This window comes from Artemia sp. Qi Xiang Cuo, chromosome 7, assembly GCF_049724085.1.
Source record: "Artemia sp. Qi Xiang Cuo chromosome 7, ASM4972408v1, whole genome shotgun sequence".
NCBI classification, from domain to species: domain Eukaryota; kingdom Metazoa; phylum Arthropoda; class Branchiopoda; order Anostraca; family Artemiidae; genus Artemia; species Artemia sp. Qi Xiang Cuo.
The window spans coordinates 74,685,585-74,711,306 of NC_142800.1; the positions used below are offsets into that span (position 1 = coordinate 74,685,585).

The 25,722-nt window shown below is 36.2% G+C and overlaps 1 protein-coding gene across 1 annotated transcript in view; it reads left to right on the forward strand.

Moving 5' to 3' along the window:
• The window catches only part of pnt (ETS transcription factor pointed), a 152,300-nt gene that overhangs the window by 63,213 nt on the left and 63,365 nt on the right, over positions 1–25,722 (forward strand). Inside the window, exons 3-4 of the mRNA XM_089092561.1 lie at positions 6,616–6,816; positions 17,818–18,021. Of these exons, the coding sequence (XP_088948687.1) occupies positions 6,616–6,816; positions 17,818–18,021 (405 nt within the window). The remainder of the gene's footprint in view (positions 1–6,615; positions 6,817–17,817; positions 18,022–25,722) is intronic.

The following is a 25,722-nucleotide window of genomic DNA, read 5'->3' on the forward strand; positions in this document are numbered from 1 at the left end:
AAATTCAACGTGTCTTTTCAAGCCTCTCTCTGCAAACATACGGATTTTAGTATTTTTCAAACATTTTGTGGTAATGTATCAACTAGTTCATCTCTATCTTATGCTGGACCATGTAAAATTTGTTAAGTTTAAATGGGGCCATTAAAGGTTGTTACCATGAGTACAGCTGCATAATCAAGAAAAGAGAAAAATACCATTTAGATTAAAATCGAGTAGTTGCGGGCATCAAGCCATGGCTAATTGTAGAAAAAGCCAAGATAGATAGTCTGGGTGAGAGGCAAATCTGGCATAAGCCATTTTTGGGATTGTATAAAAATGATGTCATTTCACTTGTTGATAGATGGGTCTATCATCCGTCCGTCCACGAGTGGGCCTACAGCTGCATAGTTAAAAAAAAGAGAAAAATACCATTTTAATTAAAATCAAAAAGTTGCGGGCATCATGCCATGGCTAATTGTAGAAAAAGCCAAGACAGATAGTCTGGGTGAGAGGCAAATCTGGCATAATCCCTTTTTAGGATTGTATACAAATGACGTCATTTCACTTGTTGATAGATAAGTTTATCATCCATCCGTCCATACATCATTCTAGGGCTGAACTAAGGTAGTCATAGAACTAAGGGATGAAAGATTGGATTGATTTCGGGTTGACGCGTGACGGACAATGTCCACTGAACTTGTATGCAAAATGGGGGACTGAATTTTGCTTGGACTCACAGGCGAACTAGTGACCTAAACCTAATAGGCTTGGCCACTTTTAGTCTCAGGTGGAACACCGTGTCATAGGATTGACACATGACCAAAAAGTCCCCTTGACTCGCAGGCCAACGGCGAGACCTGTAGTTTTCCAAGTGTTTGGTTAAATGGCAAGGGTAAAGCAGGAGTAACTATGACTCTCTTATTGGACAAATGCTTGTGTGTTAGCTTCTGGAAAGGCACACCCGCCTAGAGTCTCAGACTGGTTGACCAAGAAATTAAAATTGACACAGGACCGTTAGCTCACCTAGAAGGGAAGGAGAAAAATACCAAAAGTGATCCAATCTTTTGAAAATTTCACAATTAAATTTTGAATCCCCATAATAACTAACAGAATTTTAAAGCTCCTAACTATGAAAAGGCCAAATTCTGTCTTTTTCATGTCACATGTGCATGCTAGTTGCTTTTCCTTTTTTTGGGCGGGGGGGTGTTTAACTAGGGGTAATCGCATTAAACCACTGGCTGTGAATTTTGTCAGAGGGTTTTATCCAGCGGAATACGAAAACATTTAACTCTGTTTTTAGGAGTTATTGGAGGATACCAAAATTAAAATAAGTTTGGTCACAATATATTTAGAAAGGGTTTATGTAGCCTATTGTTTACAACTTCGGTTTCTTAAAGTTTGGGATGCTGTTGACAAGGGTCACTCCATAGTTACCGTTCATTGTCCTGGGAATTTGATTGGTTTCTTTATTTTGTGGAATATTCTTTTTGAGCATAATCACTCGATAAATTTATCTAGCGGGAATCTCCCCCTCTCATTGGAAGATCAAAAGTATACGAAAAGCCCCCAAACTTAAAATGGCATTTTCCAAGCAAATATTTTGTTCACATAAAAATAATGTTGTTCACAAAAAATTTTTAGTTCACATCAGGCTAAAAAAATTTATTGGGGTTTTTGAAAAATCTAAAATTCAGAAAGAAAAACTTAAACATGTAAAAAACGTAATAAAATTACGCCACGATTGAAAAATACTGAGGTTTCAAGGAGGACATCCCCTTAATAACTCATTCCCTCTCTTCCTTCCTGTTTCAGAAATTTGCTTGTCACAACCCCAGGAAACATTTTATGCATGCATGCCCCAACCCCCGTGGAAACAATTCTGCAATAACAAATGTAGAGGTAGCGCCGGAGGTAGAGGCGTAACTGATGATTGGCTGGAAGACTTATCACGTGCACACTTTGTTGTGTCACATGTGTGACAATTTTGTTAAAATCCAATTGACGGGAAGGGACTTATTTTAAGCCAAATGGAATATTAGAGCCTCCAAATATCCCCAGGATGTTTTTAGAGGAGGCTTATATCGTTCATAATGTAATTCAAAGGAACACAAAGGGTAAAAGATTTAGTTTAAATCAGTATTTGGATATGTTGTGTTACAACTGCTATGCGTCATCTTTTGGCTATTTATGCGGACACATTTTTCAACATTTCCTAGATTTTAATCTTTCGCTATCCATGGCCTTGACCACCAGGAATATGGGTATTAGCTTTTTAGTTTTTTTTTTTTTAAATACCGTAGACATCACTTATAATTAGTCAATTATGAAAAAAATTAGTGATTACTGACGCAACGATTGTGAATCTGTTTAATCTATCGGTAGATTTATTTGGTTATGGTTGGAAGTTGAAAGCATGTTAGGGGAATTAGTTCTGTTGCTGATATTTCTGACCTCGCTGGGTCATAAAGGCTTATGCGGTGGTACTTTGGACCTGTGCCTCATCCCAAATTAGGTATTTCCTTTTTTACGATTTCTGCTATAATAATTTATTACCATCTCCGGTAGCATTATTGAATTTGTATTGCTCCTCCTCCCGAAGACAATTCCTGCGTGCATGTCTGGGCAGGGTATTTTGATGATTTGGTTTCGGAGTATCTATTTTTCCCAAGTCAATAAGTAAGCTGGGGTATACAATTTATGCTTCTTTAATAACCTCTATGGCTGAAGAAATCAAATTCTTCGAAAAAGAAAAATATTTCCCCCAAAAAACGAACTTAAGTTCGATTTTCTCGAATGTGCTCGAGATTGAAATAACACATTTACCCTACATTAGGTTATTTATTGGTGTCCATTTCCCACTTCTGGCCGAAGAGAGATATGATAGAAATAGAAAAGAAAAGATATAGCTAAAACGAAATGGAAATATAAAAAACGGATGTAATTTTTCATTAACACAATGCAGAGGGGCATAAACTGGGAGGATATGCCCATATGCCCTCCTTTGATTTTCCTCCCATCCAATATTTCGAAAAATACCTTTTTTATGAGGATTTTCACTGAAAAGGGCCTTTTTTTGTAGTATTTTTATCAAAACATTGAAAAAAAGGATAAATTTGTCCCCTCTAAATTTTGAAAATAGATTTTGCCCTTCCTCCCCCCAGTTTTCGTGAATTGACGCCACTAACAATACATAATTCACAAAAAAAACTGTTTTCACTTATATTAACTGAAACCAAAAAAAATCGGCTTCACGTACGCTTTTATCAACGGAAGAAAAAAGGAAAAGAAAACATCAACGAAGTGACTTACATAAACAAAACGTATAAAGAAAAGGAGAAAACACACGCTTTGTACCAAAAACAAAAAAGAAAGAGCCTACGTATCAAAACCGTCCAATATTCAATTATAACAAATGCACAAAACACAAGGTTGCCTTCCGGTGAGAAAAAAGTCACTAGATTTTAGTGATTTTTTATTGATTTAGGGATTTTCTTCAATAATCTAGTGATTTATCTACTGATTTACTGATTTTTTGTTTAGGTAATATAAAAAAATCACTAGAAATAGTGATAAATAACTAAGGATGGCAACCCTGACAAAGCATGGCTAACAAGGCAGAACAGATCAGGTGCTTCCGAAAAGAGACAAGGGCAAAAAGAGCCAAGGTGCTTTGAATAAAAGGGACAAGGCACCATGTTCTATAATAGTTCTGTCTAAATGATTCCTCTATCAGAACAAACTATCGACTCAAACACAAATAATTTATGCCGAAAACCATGGGGATGATGCAATAAGCTCTACTAAATGAACACGAATGTGCTACCTTTTACAAAGAGTTATAAGGGTTATAAGAATCCTTCCGGAAGTACCTTATTTCACAACTTATTGAGCAAAATTTGTCTGCGATTTTTTTATTTTTGCAATTATAGTTGAATTTGACTTCAAACTAAAAGCTGTGATATGTCGCAAGACAATGTTTCGAGGCAAGTTAAAGAAAAATTTAAAATTTATGGGTCCCTAAATCTTTTAAAATTGAGTTACTTATTGCCAGCATATATCTTGGAGACTGGAGGTTGATTTACGTTTCTCACAAGCAGCTCACCGTTATCCCTATTGAACAAATCTCCCCCAAAATTTCCCTGGAATTTCGTAGAACAAGACTGCACCTAATGGTTTCAAATAAACGGTTGTCAACCTGTATTAAAAAAAAACCCGTACATTAGAAGCGCCATAGAAACATAACGCTATATAGTTGAAAACTAATATGTTTAACGTTACCCAGAGTCAGTGACTTCAACTGGCAATAATTTAGGGATGAGTGAATTTATATTGCAAAATTTAGGGGGGAGGGGTCTTTTTTTCGAATTTATCAATGAAAATACCAAAAAACTAATTTTTTCAGTGAGACTACCAAAAAAAAGTATTTTAAAAATCAATGGGAGGCAAATGTCAGAGACCTATTCTATTGGTGAGACTATTCTTTTGGCAAAAAGAATAATTCCTCAGGTCCAAACAGCTGTACTTTAGTAGGGACCACAGCACATTTTTCAGTTGGAGGGGCGAGTTTGAATCCCAGTGATAAAGTATTTTCTCGGCACTTATCCGTTTTTATATAGATGATTCTGACGGATGTTGAAAAGGGAATTCCAGGTATTTCCCTTCCACGTAGGATTGTACAACAGCCGATCTAAATAAGTAACCCCCTGTGGTTGGAACTAAAACAAGCAAGTGGTTAACCCGGGGTCTGTTTGACCTCGCATGAACGAAAATATCGCGCTTTATAAAAAAAGAGTCAAGTAAGATGGCTTTTTGGAGTTATTAAGGCTGGAATATCGTGGATGTACAATCTAATCAAGGAGGCACACTTGTGCCTCTTTAAAGAGGCGACCCACCACAATGTTAAGTGATTTCCGGTCCTAGCGGTCGCAGAGAGACAGCGGTGATCGCATTTTGTAGCCCAAGCTCCGTCTAAGAAATGTGCAAAATTTCACCCCCCTGCGACGTTATCTTCATGGGTAAAAGTGGGCCGGAAGTTTCGACCCTCCGACCACATCCCCCCTTTAACGTTGTCCGATTGGGCTGAAATTTAGAGGTTAAGCTTTCCTAGGGCCCGGGAGCTTATCATCGAAATTTCATCTCAACCCGATCACTCCTTCCCTGTTTTCCAAAAAAACAAATATAGCCACACAATGTTCATTTCTCTTTTTTTTTATCAGCCACGCCTACAGGCCACAGTTGGCAATGGATCCGGGTGAATGAGGACTCATTCGAAGCGGAATTCGACCTGTAAGGGCCTTTTGATATTTTCAGACCGAAAAAATTATCCCCCGAATTTACATTTACGAAAAACCTCGTTTTCCTATAAGAGCCCATGTTAAATTTTCCTACCACAGCCCCCTTTAATGTTGTCCGATCGGGCTGAAATTTAGAGGCTAATCTTTCCTGGGGCCTGGGAGCTTATCCTCAAAATTTCAGCTCAATCCCATCCTTCCTTCCCTATTTTCCAATTACGCTAATTCCTTCCCTATTACGCTAAAGTTTGACTTTCTCACAACTCTTTTTTTTGAACAATGAAAACTTTAACGTAAAGAGCGAGGCGTTGAGGAGGGCACAGCCCCTTTCATATACGGAAGCGGGGGTTTGGGGGGCGGCAGCCCCCAACTGCACCTTCTAATCCCTGTACGTTTTAAGGTTCGAACTTGTGACTCAGCCTCTTTAACTCTTTAGAAAACGTAGTTTTTTTTCAAATAATTCGCCATAAAGACTTGATTTTAGTTCTTTAAGTAGTAAGAATTTTAGTCATAAATGCTCAGCGTTCGCTTCCAGTGATGAAACTAAGCACTAATTTCAATAGGCAAGCTTGCTGTCTTAAGATAGTATCATAAAGCTAATAAGAATCAAAGTAATGGGGTAGTAAGTAGAAGTAGCATCAGTAAGTAGTAAGTAAGTAAGTAGTATCAAAGTAAGTAGTAGTATCAGTGATAAATATGGAGCTTTACAAACGTCCAAAAAAGTTGTTCGTCCTTCCTGGAACCTGAATTTAAGTTTTTAAAGTCCAATCATATAAATAAGGAATTATACATTTTGTGGTTTTTAGCTCACTTGTTTTCCGTTTTTAGTTCCTTAGTTTTTGCCTTGCCTTTACCGTTATTCTTTGTCTCTTTGTCTTTATCTTATGTCTTTGTCTTTTGCCTTTGTATTCTTTGTCTTATTTTGCCTCTTTGTAAGTCTTCTCTACACATTTCTTTTATTCTCCTTTTCTTTGGTGCTGAAGATAAACCATCAATAACGGCTTAACACGTCTACCCTTTCAAGTGCGTAGTCTACCGAGCTTGGTACAAAATTACGTTAGGAACGCGCCGTTCGGGTTTAAAAAAGCTGGAAAGACATAACTTCATTCTCTCCATTGCTAGAGCCCCCCCCCCAGATCCCAATCCCCCACCCCTTGAATCAAGATTATGAGTGCTTCCTTGTGCAATTTCTTTGCTTTAACTATTTAGTGGATCTATTTGTAAGTTTGAAATTTAGAAAATCCTGGATTCTTCGGGTTGTCATGAAGAAGATACCTTTTTAGGATGTCTCTCTTCAAAAATGTATATAAGTCTCCCATATATGTAGCCTTGTGTTTCATTTTAGATCCTAGATTGTGGGCAGAAGGCGACGTTGAATCTTGGTTACTTTGGGCAATCAAAGAATTTTCCCTTGAAGGGGTCAATTTAATGGCTTTCAGATTAGGAGGCAGAGAAATGTGTGCTCTCGGCAAAGAGAGTTTCCTCGCCAGAGCTCCTCCGTTCATAGGTGACATACTTTGGGAACATTTAGACATATTACAAAGAGGTATTCTTTTTTTTCTTTTTTTATTTATCATATTGTTTTTTATACTTGTTTCTACAGGATAAATAGTAAAAAGGTAAAGAAAGGTGAAATTTTCTATTGGAAATACAGCGAATTAAGTAAACGAATTCTATTGGAAATAGAAAATAAAATGAAAACCTAACTTCAAGAATTTGCTTGTGCCAATAGAATAGCACATTACATAGACGTACCCATTCTTTTCACTATACAAATTTTTCTGACATTTGTTGCTACAGTAAGGATAGCAAAAAAAGAGATAAAGAACGGTAATCTGTTCTATTTGATGCACAAAAAATTAAATCAATGATTTCTACTGGAAATAAAAATATTGTAAACATAAAATCTAGGGTACTGGTGCATTATACGGACAGTTCTATTTACTGCTAAAGAAGTCAATTCTGGTTAATTCTAATGAAATAAAATAAAATAGGATGAATATATAATAGTTTATAAACAAATTTGAACTATATATTTGCAGACTATGAGGTGGGTGGTAAAGCATACCATATATTAAATACGTAATCTAACCTAAACAGAGACAGATACCCTGTTATAATGGTTTTTGAACAGAATTATAAGAATTACATAAATAATGGCAAATCCCAAATTGTTATTTTAACATTCATATTGGATCACCCGTTTCACTCAATTCCACTCTAACAACTGTTTTAGTACTGGGTATCTGTCCCGGTATCTGTAGCATCTCCCGTTTGACATTCCATATGCAGTATATAAAAGCGTCCGTTTAATGCACTAATACCAAACCTGGCTTCAAGAATTGGTACAATCCCATTTTTCGGGCCTCTAACGAAGTCAAACAAGAGATGCTACAGTCAAACGGGAGACACGCGTTGAAAAACCCGTTTTTACAAGATGATTCAAGACACTGCTGTAGAGAAATACATTGTATAGCGGGGTTTTAAGATATTTAAAGTGTTGTTTTTTTGGAGTTTAGATGGGGGAAAAGGTACCTAGGTTAGGTTACGTAATTTAATACATGCACTGCTTTGCCCCCCACCCCCCTAATGTGCAAATATATAGCCCAAATTTGTTTCTAAACTATTATATAGTCATCCTATTTTATTTTATTTCATTGGCATCAACCAAACTTGACTTTTTAGAGAGGCCCGCAAAATGGGATAGTACCCAAGAATCTGTTCTGCTTTACAAATACAAAGGAAACAAAATTTGTTTGGAAAACAACATATCCAGTAAACCTTCCCAGTGATAATTTTCTTTGGCATCCTTGTTTTTCTTTCTATTTGCTTTCTTTACATGCCTTACTTGCTAGACGAGGAAAGTAGAAAAATACTTTTAAATTTGCCTTGATCATTTTACGTGAAGTTTCCTGCCATAGATGACACAGACAGGTTGTTTAAACCACTAAGAAATGGAATTTGAAGCCTTATAAGACAAGTTGGTCTCAAGCTGAATTCCGTGTTTTTACCTTGACTTTTACTTTGACCTTGTTATTTTTAACTTGACTTTGACTTTTTCTTTTTATTTTGCTGCCAGTAACAATTATATCCTCTCTTGATATTTTATTTGTCTTCGTTTTTCATGAAACGGTTGAAATTCATTTTACGGTAATTTTTTGGGAAATTTTGGGAAATTTAGCTTGACTTTAGTTTTACTGGTTTAATTTAACTTTAAGTTTGATTGGTATAGGAACTGCTGCATCTAGAATGTACACTAAACCTTCATAGGAAAAGCTCCAATTCACATTCAAGAGCTTCAGACATTTTAGTATTCTGTTTGTGCTTTTTGTGCTAGAGAAATTAAGTGATTTTGTAGTTTTCTCGGTTTCATCAGGTGTATGCCTTCAGTGAAACTGGGAAATATGATTTTCAACTCAACAAAACTTTTGTGTGTTTCTGGTGCGACTTTTTCGTGTGTTTCCGGTGCGACTTTTACGTTGAATTAGAAAACGCAATCATAATTTTTCCTACACACATAGTTTTTGCGTAATGTTTTTTTTAGAGATTTTTTTTGTTCTGGTTGAATTTTGGATGTTTCAAACAAAACAATCTAAAAAAAAAAAAAAGAAATCGTATCGCAAAACTGTCGTTGCAAGAATAATCTTATTATATTTGAACTAAATTAAATTAACCAAAATTGTATCGCAAAACTTTAGTAAAGTGTTAGTTTTTTTTGAAAAACTTGAAATAAATTTCGTAAAAGATCCAAGCATAAAAATCAATATTTTATTTTTAAGGAAAAATTGGGAATTAACGTAAAATTCCAGTAGAAACGTATACTTTTAATTCTTGAATAATAGAGCTAAAATTTGCTGCAAAGCGTACTTTATTTCTCAAAAATTGAGGAAATCAAATAGGTATTGCGACAGAAGGGCATTATTGCTACAATATGAATGAATATAAATAAATAAATGATAAAGTACATATTGGGTGGAGGTTTTACTGACCAAGAATTAATGGTGAAAACATAACACCATATCTAACTTTGTTGACTTAGGTACTTGGCGTTACATTAATGCCATGTTTGCTGTAACTTTACACTTCGCCGACAATATCAGGGGTTATTTGATCCTCAGTTAATTTTGATGGTGCACACAGAGCATATTAAGAAATAATAAAAGAAATTTCTTAACTTGCAGAAATTGACTCTCCAATGAGTTGGTTTTGAGTCTCTTCCAAGATTTTAATGGGCGAATGAGGAGAATGTTGAACGAATAATTTCTGTTCAGACTCGTGGTGCATATCGATATGTTTTGCCGATAAGTCAAGTATCAAAATCTAACTTCTTTGCAAAAGTAGTGTTTCCCCAAAATACCAAACACCCCTTTGCGTTGGGGATGACCTTGTTGTCATGTTCTTTCAAACTGTCTTTTTTCTGAAATTCTTACTTTTATGTACAGTTAATTCGACACTGCATTTTTTGCCATTTTGAGCCAAAAACAAAAGCAAGCCATTTTGAGCCAAAAACCAAACTCTTCGGAATTATTTATCTCCAGTCTCCACCACGCACTTGCAGGAGGCGTTAATTGATGGAGGGGGCCACCCTAGATTTGAAAAAGTTTTTGGGTATGTTCACTGAAAATGCCCTATTTTTCTATTTTCATAGAAAAAACTGCCATTAGATCCTGAAAAATGGATTCCCAACCCCCCCCCCCCCTGCAGTTTCTTGAATTGACGCCATTTTGTACTTGAAAATGATTGTCCGCTTTGGCTACCTAGTATTTTTTATGCTAAAGTTTCAAATTAGATCAAGGTTATTCAAAATAATTATTTGAGAATAATTTAAAAGAAGGGGGAGTCTTTTTTTCAAACTCCCCCTCCTGGGTAGAGGTGGGGCTGATACCCAGTTTGATTGGAAAGTTCAAATGGAGCATATTGGGATATTATAAAAGAAAATTCTTAACTTAAAAAAATCACTCTTTGATGAACTGGTTTTGAGACTCTTCCAGGATTTTAATGAATGAATATGGAGAATGATACATGCAAGGCCGTACCCAGAGGGGGGTTAGGGGGGTTTGAACCCCTCTGAAATGTTTTTTGACTCGTAAAAACGTAGCAAAAATGGATATAAACAAATTTTGCATGCGTTTTTTGAGTTTTTTTCCTGTAAACCCCCCCCCCCTCCGCTTCGAGTAAAACCCCCTCCGAAAAAAATCCTGGGTACGGTCTTCTGGGAACTGTTTCTGTTCTGACTCGTGGGGCGCACCGATTTTTTTTTACCGAGTTAAGTGTTCCTTCTTATAGCAGGGGCGTGTTATTCCAAAATACCAAACACTCGCTTGCCCTGACTGGCAATGACAGTGTTGCCATGTCCTTTCAAACTAATATATATTTTTCCCTTAGATTATTATCTTTGCAATTTTTTCTTGATGCATTTTATGCTTCAATATTTTGTATTAAATGTTTGCTAAGGGTATGGAATTCACTATGCGACAGATTGCATTGGATTTTGTCATTTCAAAACTGTTCCTCCGTATTTATAAAATGGAAGGAGGGGGCAAAAATTCCGTTGCGCACGAAAAGATAAACCATGTGAATCAAACCCTTTGTGAAGGAGAGTAGTACAATTATACTCTTTTGAATATGCTTGTCCACTATGGCAACGTAGCATTTAGCTGAAAGCTGTCCATTCAAATGGAGAATATGCAAAATAATTATTTAAGAAGAATTTTAAAGAGGGGTAGGCTCCCTTTTATAATGAGTTGGATTTGAGGCGTAACTGTGCCAGGCGTATACGCAGGATTTTCCGGGGGTGGGGAGCGATAATGAAAACAAACTTCACTTTATAACGGCCAAGGAATTTCTTTTATAATGGCCCAGGAATGTCCCTGGACTGTAAGAATTGCCAGACATATTACGGACCTAATACACACACAAGTACTACATTACCGGGCGGGGGGGGGGAGTCTGATCCCCAGTTAGTTTCGATACAGAGAGTGCATTAAGAAATGACAAAAGAAAATTCAAAAATTGCTTGCAAAAATGGACTCTCTGGTGAATTCGTTCTGAGTCTGTTCCAGGATTTTAATGAATGAGTGAGGAGAATGTTGCATGGACAATTTCTGTTCAAACTCGGGGTACGTACCGGAGGAATACATGTGTATTAGGTTAACATTTTAATATAAAGTCATTGCAGAAATGGTACCATGGAATTCTATTAAGAAGGATAAATAGAATTTTATGCATATATTCGAGATATAATAGAATTCTCGTAGAAACACCCTCCACGGATGACTGCAAAGGTCATTTATTAAAGAGATTAGTGTTCGGTTCGTAAAAAAAAAACCAATAGGAACTTGTTGATATACTTTGAGAAAGGAGTAAATTTTGTCTAGACGGTTTTTTTTTTCTTAAAACAATGAAACTTCAAAATTTTTGCATAGCAGTTTGCTATGAAAAATATACTGATTTTAAGATCTGAAGCTGCATCCAACTAAAAAATTGCGCAAAAGCCAGAAATGTGTCCCGTCTGATATTATTGCTTCAAACCCTAATATCGAACTAATCCTCCTTGTGGGGAAGTTTCAGTAGGAACAACAAATTATATGAGATAAATAGATCCTAATTTAGGAGGCCCAGCTGTATAGTTAGTAAAACATTTTAAGAAGAGCCAGAATTAGCTAGAAAGGTTTAAACTGGGATGTCGGCATTGGTTGACAATGCCACAGATGGAGCCCGAGCAATAGTGACAGACGAAGTAGCAGTGACAGGGACACAGCCAGAATTGAACAGTGGAACAGAATTCAATTGAACAGAATTGGAAAGGGATGAACAGTGACATTGACACTGGGTCATTAACTTGCCGAATTCGAAACAAAAAGATAAACTTCAATGTTAGTATATTTGCCATATTTAATTGCAATAATTATCTTTTTAACAAAGTTTATCTAGGAAGAGAGTGTAGAGGGGCCATACCTGATGCAAAGGATCTGCCTATTGCATAATTTTCCCATTGAACAAGAACTTTTCGGGTTCCCCCTTTTTTTAGTTAAAGACACAAGAAAGTGCCATTTTATACTGCAAAACAACAATTCCGGTCGAATAAAACCCTAATGACGTAATAAGGCCGTAATAGCGGTGATTAAAAATTCTGAGGCAGAATTTAAGAGAGAGAAAAACGGGTATAATTCAAATAAAACAGTGTAACAAAAAAAAACAGCCTCTTTAAATAATAAAAAATCCGAATATTTTGACTCCACGTCCGGGAGCCTTTATCAACGGGAAAAAGTTAAATTAAATTAAATGCTACATATAAAGAAAAAAACGACAAGAATAAATAGAACACATCTTAATAACCTCCAAAACGCTGCAGATACGCAGATACTACGTCTGAGACAGACAATCAGTCGGAAACTTTTTATAAAGCTCCATATAAAGTTAACTTTTTTAAAAAGTTCACCTTTCCCCAATCCACCAGCTTAAGAGAGTGTAGAGGGGGCTATAGCTTCTACAAAAGGTCTGCCTAGTGTATAATTTTCATATTGACCTAGAACTTTTTTAGTTTCCCCTCATTTTAGCCATCAGTTATTTCACACACGACTAAGTTTTTTCTTCATAGGAGTTTCATCGTTATAAAGCCTGTAGTTTAGTTTTAGCGTTGTCGAGATTTTGTCTCTAATTGAAAGCCGAAAGTGGCGCAAATTAGTTTAACTTAGAACAGATATGTTAGCGGAGACTAAAGATTATCTAGGAGGTCCAATCGTATAGTTAGTAAAATGTTCTAAGACGGGGCAGAATTAGCTAGAAAGGATTAAATAGTGACGCTTGCATTGGTTGACAGTGACTGAGCCGGAGCAACAGTGACAGTGACAACCAAAGCAACAGTGACAGCGACGGAGCCAGAAGTAGTCAGAAAGGGTTAAAGCGAGGACGTTAGCATGGGTTCACTAACTTGCTGCAGTCGAAACAAAAAGAAAAATGCACTTTAATGTTAATACTTTCGTCATATTGTACTGGACTATTTGTCTTGATAACAGTCCATTTATAATTTGTTTCGACCGATGTAGTGCAGATGGCAAGAGAGTGCAGAGCGGGCTATAGCTTCTAGAAAAGGTCTTCCTGTTGTATAATTTTTCTATTGATCAAGAACCTTTCTAGTTGCCTCTCAATTTAGTTCCTAGTTGTTTTGCACCTTAGTACCTCCTAGACCTCCTTATAGATCCAATCAGTTTCATGTTTTTCATCTTCGAAGTAGCATCGTAATATAGCGTATAGTTTAGCTTTAGAGTTTTCGAGATCTAATTGAATTCCGGAAGTGGCACAAAGTGGTTTAACTTATACCAGATGTCCCCCTATTTGCTGTCAATTGACTTCTATTCTTCAAGGGTTTTCAAAGCTATGTAATAAGGTTTGACATTATGCTTAGTCATCCAGTTGAAAAAATGGAACTGACAAAGGGCAACAAACTCAATTTATTGAACGGAAAATTTTCCTTTAGTATGTATTTGTACCAGTGGGCCAACATGTAATTAATTACTTATTTTATTTAGATAAAGAATTGATTATGATTTATAAGATACATCAAATCTAGATGGTGGTTGGTTACAGTGGATAAAAACAGCGTTCTATTTTAAGATACGCTTTTAATTTTCAATAGGTCATGAATATTTGACATCAATGCCTTTAATATTATGCTATGGAGACATGCATATGCAGTCGGGGACATATATAAAAGGAATTTTGAGGCTCAACTTTCTCCATTGAAATATGTTTTGGCAGTGTAGGTGAGGGAGGGGCCAAATATAAATCCTTGGACGAAAGTCTATTATAATAGTTAATTCTTAGATTTGCGAAGGTGGAAAGGAACATCCTAAGATTATCTGAGGGCTCAATATATCAATCAAATGCATTTTTATTCATAATGATCTGACTTTGTATGTTCATCACATTTTATCCAAACTATCCTAGAACTAGTTCCTTGGCTAATTACCAAGAAAAGGGTCTTCCCTCTCCTGCTCAAATTATGTGATCACAGACTACAAAGTGACCACATTAAGTTGGGTACTAAAAAAAAGATATATTGTTCGGCATGATTTTTTTTTTTCATTGGTTTATATTGCAGTTTTTGTTAATGCTCTGCTATTCAAGGTTTTGTCCAAGCATCGTAACTGGTTGGAGTACTTATGTATTAGGCCTATACCGCCAACACTAGAGTTTAAGCCGTGTAAAACTCGAGAACAACCCGGTTTTATATTTCTGTGTTAAGAAACAATTAGCTTACGATCAGTGGAAAACAAGTGGCGGGTGACAGAATACATTGGTATTATATAATTTGGGCTATATATTTGCACATTAGGGGAGGGGGGGGGTTAGGTTACCCCCACTTGACCTCCCCCCTTCATTTATTCTTAAATCAAGTCTTAAATTTGAAAGAAAAGCCGCCTTACAAACTACATTTCCGCTCAACTTGCTAAACAAATAGGAACTATCAACTAGTGAAAATTTGTCTAAGTAGACTACAGGGCAGCCAGAAAGAGAGCATTAAATGTCATTTTTTCTTTTATATTATATTTTTCTGGTCATAAAAGATATAGAGAAACAAAAGGGACAGTGAAGCGTTCTTAAAATTTTGATTCCTCTTAGGTTCCATAATTAGTTTGTTAATTTTGACGTTAAAACTAGAACTCTAAAAAACGCAGAAAACAAAATTTTAAAAAACGACTGGGTACTTATGCATTAGATGGTCACTTCTATATACTGCTAAAGAAGTCAAGTTTGGTTAATGCTAATGAAATAAAATAAAATAGGATGAATATATAATAGTTTATAAACAAATTTGGGCTATATATTTGCACATTAGGGGGGGGGGGTAAAGTATAGCTTACATCAAATACGTAACCTAAACAAACATAGGTACCCCCCCCCCAAACCCCAAAAAACAACATTTTAAATATCGTAAACGCAATGAAAACCACGCTTTGCATCGCATTTCTCGGTACTTGGGCGTTATAGCCTATGAGTAGTTACAAGGAAACCAGTCATGAAAAACCCATTTTTGACGGGTTGTTTCAAGACAGCGCTATAAAGTAATGGAATGCATGGCGTGGTTTTCATTGCGTATACGATATTTAAACTTTTGTTTTTGGGGGGTTTCGGGGGGGGGGGTACCTAGGTGAGGTTAGGTTACGTATTTAACATATGCAATGCTTTACCCCCTACCCCCCTAATGTGCAAATATATAGCCCAGATTTGTTTATAAACTATTTTATATTCATTTTATTTTATTTCATTAGCATTAACCAAAATTGACTTTTTAGAAAAGCCCATATAATGCCCAAGTAGCCTACCCATTTCTCTATAGCAGTCTCTTGCAGTTAACCTGTCTTGAGGGTTTTTCGTGCCTGGTTTCCTTGCACAATATATAAAAGTGACCATCTAATGCATAAGTACCAACGACTTTTTATGGTGATTAAAGGGGTTTTATTTTATTTCCTTGATGACAAGTAACATAAATATCAAAAGAAGTTGCTAACCCCCATGCTTTATTCAGTCAAGTTTCAAATTTAAAAAGAAAACCGCCTTTCAAACTGAACATCCTCTCAATCCACAAAGCAAATATGAAATATCAAATAGTAGAAACTGGTCCAGATAGAGTTTGCTGACACCCAGCCCAAAAGATATCTTTTTGCTGGTCAGAAAGCAATTGTTAAACGTTTCGCTTGTTTGTTAGGAAATAAGTGAAATTCCAATGTGACGCGTGCCCGTACTGCAAGTTTACTTAGAATGTTTTGTTGGTTTCTTTGACATGTGTTTGGTTTTTTTTATCTTCCGGCGTTTAGATGGTTGATGTTGTCGGACGTGATTTAGCGGAATTTGCCAAATATGCTTGATTGTTTTTATACTTTGTGAATTTACTCAGTTCTAAAGGCAGAATGGATGGAACAAGGGAAATTCAGAATAGGGTTTTCTTAAAAGCATATGTACTGTGTGTTAAAATTGTATATCGCCTATGTCAAGATTAAAGATAGCATCTGAGATTTCCACATTCCCAAGATATTTCCCAAAACCATTTCCCAAGCTATTCTCAAGGGAAGAATCAGTAAGGCAATGGTCCTCCTGATCTAAATTGCGGATCATCCCTTTGAGAACAGCTTAGCAAATGATTTTGGTAAGTGTTGAAATGTGAAGTACGACTTCCAGGCTTGGCAGCGACGTTATATGACCATATAGACTACCGCTTTGAGGCCTAACTCCGTTATTTTTTCTGATGCCAAAGGATCTTTGGTACTTATCTGTTCAGCCAGTAGGCCTACACACTCCAGAATTTGGATCTATAAAATCCGACAATAACCGGTTTATTGCTGTTTGTATACAGAGACAATTAGCTTCGATTCAGTGGAAAACTACATTGTAGCTATATTTTAATAAATATTTAGTTGGTATTTTGGTTAGGTTAGGTTACATTTTACATGCAGTCCTGCTATACTTGACCCCCCAACCCCCCATCCTATTGTGCAAATATACAGCCCAAATTATATATATCGAATCCATCTTCCAAGGGTCTCAGTTGTTTCAACCCCGTACCTTTAGATCCAAATTCTCGAGTGTCTCCTGGCTAAAACATAAATACCGGATCTTTTTAGTCAATAGTAATTAATTTTGTAAATAAAATTCTGATAAATTCTTCAAGTATTGTACCGATTGTTTTATTAAAAGGTTTGTAGGAATGAATATCATAGGCAGCGCAATCGTGCTGCCTAAGTAAAGAACGATGTGGGCACAATGTATTATTTATTTTTTTCGTGGTCTTAGACCAGGGCACTTCGTATCGAAGGAGTTGTCGTAGAAACTTCGAAAAGGGCTCATTCGATTATAAACTGGAGTGGCTAGCGCCCTATTTAATAGTCGAGAGTGATTGGAGGGAAACTAGCCCCCCCCACGCCAATCATTCCCCTAAACACATCCAATCAAAATTTTGAGATAGCCATTTTGTTCAGCGTAGTTAATTTCCAGATAGAAAATATATTTTGAGGAGGAAACTCCCCCACAACCCTCAGGGCAAGGGTTTTAAGTTATGCTTTGGGGGCATGAAAGAATGATGTTGGCACAATGTATTATTTATTTTTTTCCTCTAGACCAAGCCGCCTTGTATCAAAGGAGTTGTCGTGGAAACTTTAACAAGGGGTTATTCAATTAGAAATTGGAGTGGCTTGTGTCTTTTTTAATAGTCGAAAGTGATTGGAAGGTAACTAACATCACTTACACGTCCACCATTTTCCGAAATACATCCAATCAAAATTTTAAGATAGTCATTTTGTTCAGCGTAGTTGATTTCCAGATAGAAATTATGGTTTTGAGGAGGACACTCCCCCACAGCCCTCAGGGCAAGGGTTGTAAGTTATGCCCTGGGGGCATACCCCATTAGTTTTGAGGAGGGGTGTCGCTTCTGCTTTAGGTCTTCTTTGATAATATCCAAAGTGTTTTTTTTTGCAAAATTTTGCTTTCTCTCCTCTTTTATTATTGTCAGGAAATGTTATTTTTTTCAAATAATTTCAATTTCTTCCAGAAACGGACCGAGAAAGAATCGCTCTTGGTAATGGACCTGTTATTAGCAATTTCTACCAACCAGAAAGCTGTCTTACCATACCTGAGTCTCAAGAGTTCCAATCCAGTGATCCCTTACCATTCCAACCACCAATGACAACCTCCCCTGTCCAGGGTTCGACTCCTCCAAGGCAACCGAGAACGCCGTACCATCCCTCGTCGAGTGGTAAGTCATATTCCTGTTTAAATGTACAAAACTGTTTTTCTTTATTCAAATTACGGTACTTGTCCATTATTCAGAACACGCTCAAGTCTTTTGATCTACAAGATCTGACAAAAACCGGTTTAGCTATCTGTATTTGGAGAAAATTAGCTTCGGCTCAGTAGAAAAACTACGTTGTTGGTATATTTTAATTAAATGTTTAATATATAGAGTTGGTATTTTGGTTAGGTTTCATTTTGCATGCAGCCCCGCTATACTTACCCCCCCTCCCCTCAATGTGCAAATATATAGCCCAAATTAGATATATCCTATCTATCTCCAAATGCGTCTCGGGCCCCTTCTGAATAATGGACAAGGACCGATTACATCAAGTTTGGACGATTTGATAGAAGTGCACAAACTAGTGCATGTTTAGAAATATGCAGATAGTATCTTAGTTTTTATCCCCAATGCATCTCAGTTGTTTCAATCCGTGTACCTATAAATTGAATCTTGGGTGTCTTCTGAGTAATTGACAAGCACTGATTACATTAAGTTTTGACGATGTGATAGAAGTGCACAAATTAGTGCATATTTAGAAATCAAAATCCTTAACTATTGTCAAAAATATTGTTGTACGTCCAGTTTGTATTGACAATATTGTTGTAGTGATAATATTGTTGTACGTTCAAAAATATTGTTGAACGTTTAAAAATATTGTTGTGTGTCCAGTTTGTATTGACAGTACTACTGTACTGACAGTTTTTATTGTCAAAAAATTCTCAGAAATATTGTACGTCCAGTGGATTTCGTTAGAAGGCTGCATCACCACACTTGTTCTTTCAATCATCTTTCAAGTTGTCACTTAAAATGATGAAATTCTTTTGTCTGGCAATAAAAATCTTCATTCTGCCAATTTATTTCAATCAAAATTCTTTTCATAATCTTTGTTTTGTCGCGTGTTTCCATTTCTTTCTCAGAAGGGATGAACAGGGGGCAAGGGGTGCTCCGGAAATAGTTGGCTTGCCCCTCTTTTCTGAAGGGGTCATTCTGTTAATGTGGGAACAAGAGACGACATGATAATCCTCGAGTTTCGATGCTATTTCCATGTCTCCGAGAAATGTTGATATTTTCACTCGGAAGTGAGTAATACCTAAAAATCAAATTCTCTATTACCAGATGTGAACGAAAGAGAAAGAATATATTAAGTAAAATTGGACATAGTTACGCAAAAGGAAACAAATTCATTGTTATAATAATCGAGCAACAACTATTGTGGTACCCCAGTGATCTATTTTTAGGCAGATTTTTATGCATCGTGTTATGAAAAACCGTGGTAACTTTATTTAAAAAAAGTAATGAGTTAAGTACTTAGTTTAACTCAGGACTAATAGTTTTATAGCCTAATACTGCCACTACTACTACTACTAATAATAACAAATAATCTCAGCACCAAACCGCCTGATCACACCCTCTTTTTCTGTCCAGTCTATTGAGATATTCACTCTTTACTCCCTCCTGTGAATTTCCCATTTATTTCGTATCCTTTCATGTGACCTTTTCCAACCCTATTTGACACTTTTATTTCAATATAGCTTTAGAAAGTTAGACATAAATTACTTGGTAAAATTACCTTCCACCACTTTCCCAATGGCCCACGGCGATCCGCTAGATCCACGGCCATCTAGATCAATGGCCATCTGCTAGATCCACGGCCAGTTTTACGATCTGTTATACCGTTATAGCCATCCTGAACAAGGCATACAATATATTCCTGTCCAATGTGCGGAGATGGTGACGATGATTCAAGCACTTTTTTTGCAAGGAGTCAAGAGGATTGAAAGATGGAATGAGTAGATATTATGTTGTGATTTTTTTTTTTGGGGGGGGGGGGTAGTAAAGTTGGGAAGGTTGGCTGGTTCTGTTATGGCGCATAGAGACTTTTTTTTTAATTACTTGGGAATTAAGAATATGTTTTTTATGTTGAAATTAATTTCTATATTAAAGGTCTTTAATTATAATAAATTTGATACTACTTCATATATGCCCTATTCATCAGTTACTAAGATTCACCGGGGTTGTAATACTAGCCTTTCCGAGTCGAAGTCCACACTTAAACTTAAAAGTTTGGGTTTTTCATCATACTATACAATTATATATAACAAACTGAGAACTGCTTTATTATAATGAATAATAATGTATTGTTAGTAAGTTATATTTCAGGGAGGTCATTTGAGAGAAGTAGGATGGTAGGATAATACGGTCTTCTGAATTTTATGGCATTGTTGCGAAGCTTTTCAAAATTATTTTTAATAAGAATTCGGACGATTTCGTAGCATAGCGTCTGTCAGGGTTGGATATATCCTCTTTTTTTAAGCGGAGCAAATTTTGGGCCCGAAGCTTTAAATATTCGTAGAACTAAGGTATACTGCTAAAAACCCTTCGAACTGGGGTGGGAACAATGACTATTTCGAGTTGTTTCAGTTATTTTTTTTTAGAAAAAAGGCGGAAAAATCTTTAGAAAAGGCGGAAAAATCTAAAGCTGCAATTAACAATTACACTTGCAAAATATGAACAAATTCGTTGTTGCCGACTATTACCCCGTAAGTTAGACATATTATTAGCGAGGACTAAATTTTATGGTACTATCCCATTATCCGGGCCTCTCTAAAAAGTCAAGTTTGGTTAATGCTAATGTAATAAAAAAGGAGGAATGTATAATAGTTTATAAACAAATTTGGGCTATATATTTGCACATTAGGGGTGGGGGGGGGGGGGGTAAAGCATTGCATATATTAAATACGTAACCGAACCTAATCTAGGTACCTTCCCCCCTAAACCCCCAAACCTTGCTATCATTGCTTGCTCTATAACAGTTAATACGTAAAAAACGGATTTTATCATTGCCTAGTTTATAGTGGTTAACCCGAGAGGCCCGGATAATGGGAAAGCACCAATTTTATTGTTTAAAGACGTAATAAAGATGCCACTAACCCCGATCTCAAGTGGCCAGGTCGCGTGCGGCCTCTTATCTCCCTAGATCCAGAACTGAGAGGATCCCCCCCCCCCAATTTTTGCATAAAATAGAGCCCCAGTTTTGTCTAGGCTATTAGTTGCCCTTTTACATTCAGTTCCGAGTGGTAAGACCACACACAAGCTATCGTTGTTTTTCATGAGCATTCAAAGTGAATCAAGTCACTTTGATATATTCAGAGGCACGATGTATAACTAGCTTATTGTTTAGCATTATGCTACATTAAATTTTATGAGAAGTAGGTGAAAATAAAAAAGATAATTAAAATATATTATTTCAGAATAATTGTTTATAATATTTTATGCTAGCAGACTTAATAGTTTTAATGCTTTAAAAGAGAAATTTCTTTTACGGGTGGTCAATATCAAGGACACAATAAACCTACCTGTTGACGCTTTTTTTCACATAGCATGACTGTTCGACCTGTGGGAATATATAAAAGTTTGTGTTCAACTCTGCTATATATCTATCTCCGCAAAGGAGGACCTATCGGGAAAGATCATCAATTCTTCTAGTAGGAATCTTTTCCGTCAAAAATCACATTTTAAGCTGAAATCCTTGAGTTGCTGGGAGGCAGGAGTGGATCCAGGAGGGCTGGGGGCACCGCCCCCTAGACATTTCTGGTATGCTCATTCCGTTCTTTTTCTTCTTTAAAATAAACTTCTCAATCTGGTATATTATTTGCGCCCTTGTCAAATTGGACCCCCCCCCAATATTTTGCTCTAGATCCGCCGGTGCTGGGAGGTACTTATGACTGAAAGCAAGGATTCGTTCCTTCTCAATGAATCTAGAAGTGGATGCCCCATTCATATCTGAGTGTAGCCATACATCCAATTTCGTTTTCCTCCCCTCAATGGATTGTCTGGACCACAATATCCCCCCTCCTGCCGACTGCAGTAACAAAATTTCGCGCCACAAATTAATAATTTGGGTCCGAATAGGGTCAATATGCTAATGATAATAGTTCTGAGATAGCCCGTCGGTTTAGAACTATCGGAAAGCTTATTTGCGCAATGGAGGACGATCAACAGAGTTCCTCCATGTTTCAGCCTGAAGTACCTTTCAGCAACTGTGCTTATTGATATACAAAGTACTAAATATACTTTGTGATGAATGATACATTAAATAGAATTATTGATCCTCCCAGGCACGTACATAGTTTTACTGGGAATGTTTTTTGATGTTGTATTCGGACAGCTTCAAACATTAAAATATGTTTACAGATTTCCGTATAATTATTCTAATTTGTGGTAGGCTATCAATGGAGGTTCTGGCCTGTCTTGCACCCAGGGCAAAATATTGATTAGCGCCCCCTCCTGTCTCCCAAAAATTTTCAAACCAAATTTTAACAAAATTTTCATTTATTAAAAACATTTCATTTATTTATATCTGACTTTTCTTCCTTTAGCCTCTGCAAAATTATTAACTATTTCTTCCCAATTGATTGCTTTTAATTCTTGCTCTTTAGTCTATAGACAAACACAAGTCTTCGCGAACTCCGTGCGTTTTTCTTCCATGACACCAGCAAAGATTTCCTAAGGTGGCTTTCTAAGCCTTTTGTTATTTTTTTGGGTTCCTGGGAAATCCGCAAGTATTACTAACCGAATAGTAGATCTTGCCTACTCGCGTATTCGAAATTATCTGGTATCTATTCATGTTATAGAAGCTGTCCGCTTTAAAAACTTATGTAGATCAGACATCACGTTTCACGCGTGGCATGGAGTGTCCCATTCGTGGTACGAAGGACTGCATATGTTTAAAGTTTATCTCGCGTGGCAGAACAATTGGCTTCCCAAGAAGCACAGAAGGTGACGGAGAAGGGATGACCCCTCGATTATTCCTTTTTTGATGTCTTATGATCTATGTAAGAAAAAAAATTTTTATCTTTCCTCTTTTCTTGATGTAAATACAAAGAGTAATTTAAATTAATTAACTCATTGAATTTAATGGGTGCGATTTATTATTTATCATTATGCATTCATTATTTACATATATATTATTACATTCGATAGAGACTAAAAGAAGGATATATAGCTCTGTTTGTCGAAATATTCCATAACTGAATCTGGATTTCAGTGCTCTTAATTTTAGAGCGCCCATTTCTGGACTTGGTGCCCCGATTAGATTAAAAAATTGATTTTTTTTTAATTTTTATTAGAGAAATTGGAAAAACAATAAAATTGCCCCTGCCTTAGGAAAGGTAAATGCTTGTACTCCACAGATGAGTTCTGTTACTCTAGGATAGTTTGCTCATAGCACCAACTATGAGTTATGTTAGAGATGTGTTATGTTACTCTAGTATAGTTTGCTCATAGCGCCAACTATATTTTTTTTCAGCATGCACTGGTTGTTTTTTTTTTTTTTAGCAGAAGTATAGCAGTGATGTCAATTGCCGGAAGGGAGGAGGCATGGATGGGGTTATTCTCCATTAGATTTTGAAAAAATACCTCTTTTACAGAGCTTGTCCGTTGGGGAGTTGAGGAAATACATCACTGAGAGAGAAAAAGAAAATAGAACTCTGCCACCGAGATCACACAATAATCAATAAATATATATAAAATTTTTTATTCTTTTCCTCCGGAAAACGTATAACATATTTTTATGTTTGTATTTTTATAATACTTCCCCGAAACCCTGGTGTTTCACCTTACTGTGGACTTACTCTAACAAGAGAAGCATAAAATTAGGGTTGCAATAAGGTCTAAGTAACGTAGAAGTGGCACAACATAGGGAGCAGATTATGGTAAATTCACCCTGATGAGTTTTTATGCCATCAAATGACCTCAGCAAAAAAAAAAAGAGTTTTTAATATCTTTCCCTTTACGCGTTGCGGTTTCGCATGGTAGATCACAAGGCTTAACCACAGGAAGTGGCTTAATAGGTTACGATACTTCAAAAACATTTTTTGTACTCGTGTGTCCCTTTTGTTTATCTTGCACGGCACTAAAATTTGTTTCTTTCCAGTTCGAACGGAAACGACCATTTCCGATGAGAAAGTAAAGCACTATTCATAAAATGCTTGGTTGTGTCCGGAAAGTAACAAAAGTAAATACTCAGTATAGAAATAAAGGATTTATCCCATGGGTGAATTATTTAATGATGTGGCCATCATGATTTTTCTTTCATAATTCACATGATATGTTGCATGTTGTTGTACCCAATTGGTTGAACTGCGAATAGTACCCTTAACCGGTAATGAGGTTTCCAAAAGAACGTTTTACCTTATCTCTCCGGATTTATTCTCTTGTATGTCCGTATGTGATGAAAGTGATAAAAAATAATGTGAAAACTACTGGGTCGTATCCAACATTTCTGTTCGGGGGGGGGGGGGGGGGGGGTTACAATTTTTTTAAACATATCAAAAATATGTTTTTATGTATTTATATTACATTTTACGAGTCGTACAAATAATTTTGGGGAGGGGATTCAAACTTCCTAAACCCTCCCCTGAATACGGCCTTGGAAAACTAATATCTGTATTTTCAGGGGTCCAAATTTATTTTTGCTGTATATCTTAATATAATTATATCAAATTGTGCTTAAAGAGGAAGGCATTTGTTTTTTAATATAGCATTTTGTATTGATTAAAAGAAATTGGTTAGTTTCAGAAATAAGTTGCATTTTGGGTAGTTTTTGGATAATTCATTTTTAACACACTATTTTATGTCATCTTGAAGCCTATCCTCATTTTGAAACCTCTCTGTTTTTAATGCTGACATTGACCTGACATTGTGGAACTACTATGAAAACCTTACCAGGCTCCGTTTTTTGGCCTGTAACACTTAATTAAACCGGTTTACTAATAGCGTTCTAGCTATCGGAGGATTGTAGGACAAGCAGGATTAAGCGTTATCTTAATCCTTAACTGTTTCTCTGTTGCGAGGATTGATCCTTGGAGAAGCGGGATCCTTAGGCCTATATAGAATCCCGGTTCCTATATAATTCAAATTATCCCACAAACTTATGAATCAATCAATCAATCAATTTATTCAATCAATAAACTCAAAAAAATACACTTCAATATAAACTCCCCCGCAAGGCTCTATGGCCAGGAAAAAAACAGGGGAGAAACAAAAATGAAACAAATACATAAAAAAAAACATTTTCAACATCATACATTCACACCTTTAAGAGACTCAACGCAAGAGAGAAAAAACAATAAGAGAAAAAAAAAATCATAAAATACAATGATCCACATAAAAAAGAAGAAAAAAAAATCCAAAAATCAAAAACTAAGCAGGGAACTACCAAGCAATCAGTTTATTCTGTCTAGACTATCCTCTGGTCAATCAATAAATCAATTTATTCAACCAATAAATTTACGACAAAAACACTTCAATATAGAACCCCCCCCCCCCGAAGGTTCTATGGCCAGGAAAAGAAACAGGGGCAAAACAGAAATGGCATAAATACTAAAAAAAAAATAAAAAAAAAGTATTTTCAATATAATGTACAATGTAAATGTCAATGTAAAGTTGGAAACTTTGTGGAAGAAAAATATTAATGGATCGATGCTTGGAAAATTCGGAAAATATCTCGCCAGGATATATATGTCTCTGAGAATTTTTTGTAGGAAATTTTGCAATTTGACAATTCTGTTTCCGGGAGCTAAGAGAAAAATAGGGACGGGAAACAGTCTTATACTGATTAAACATTTCTTTGCCATGTTAAGTTTTTGATGCTCAAATAGT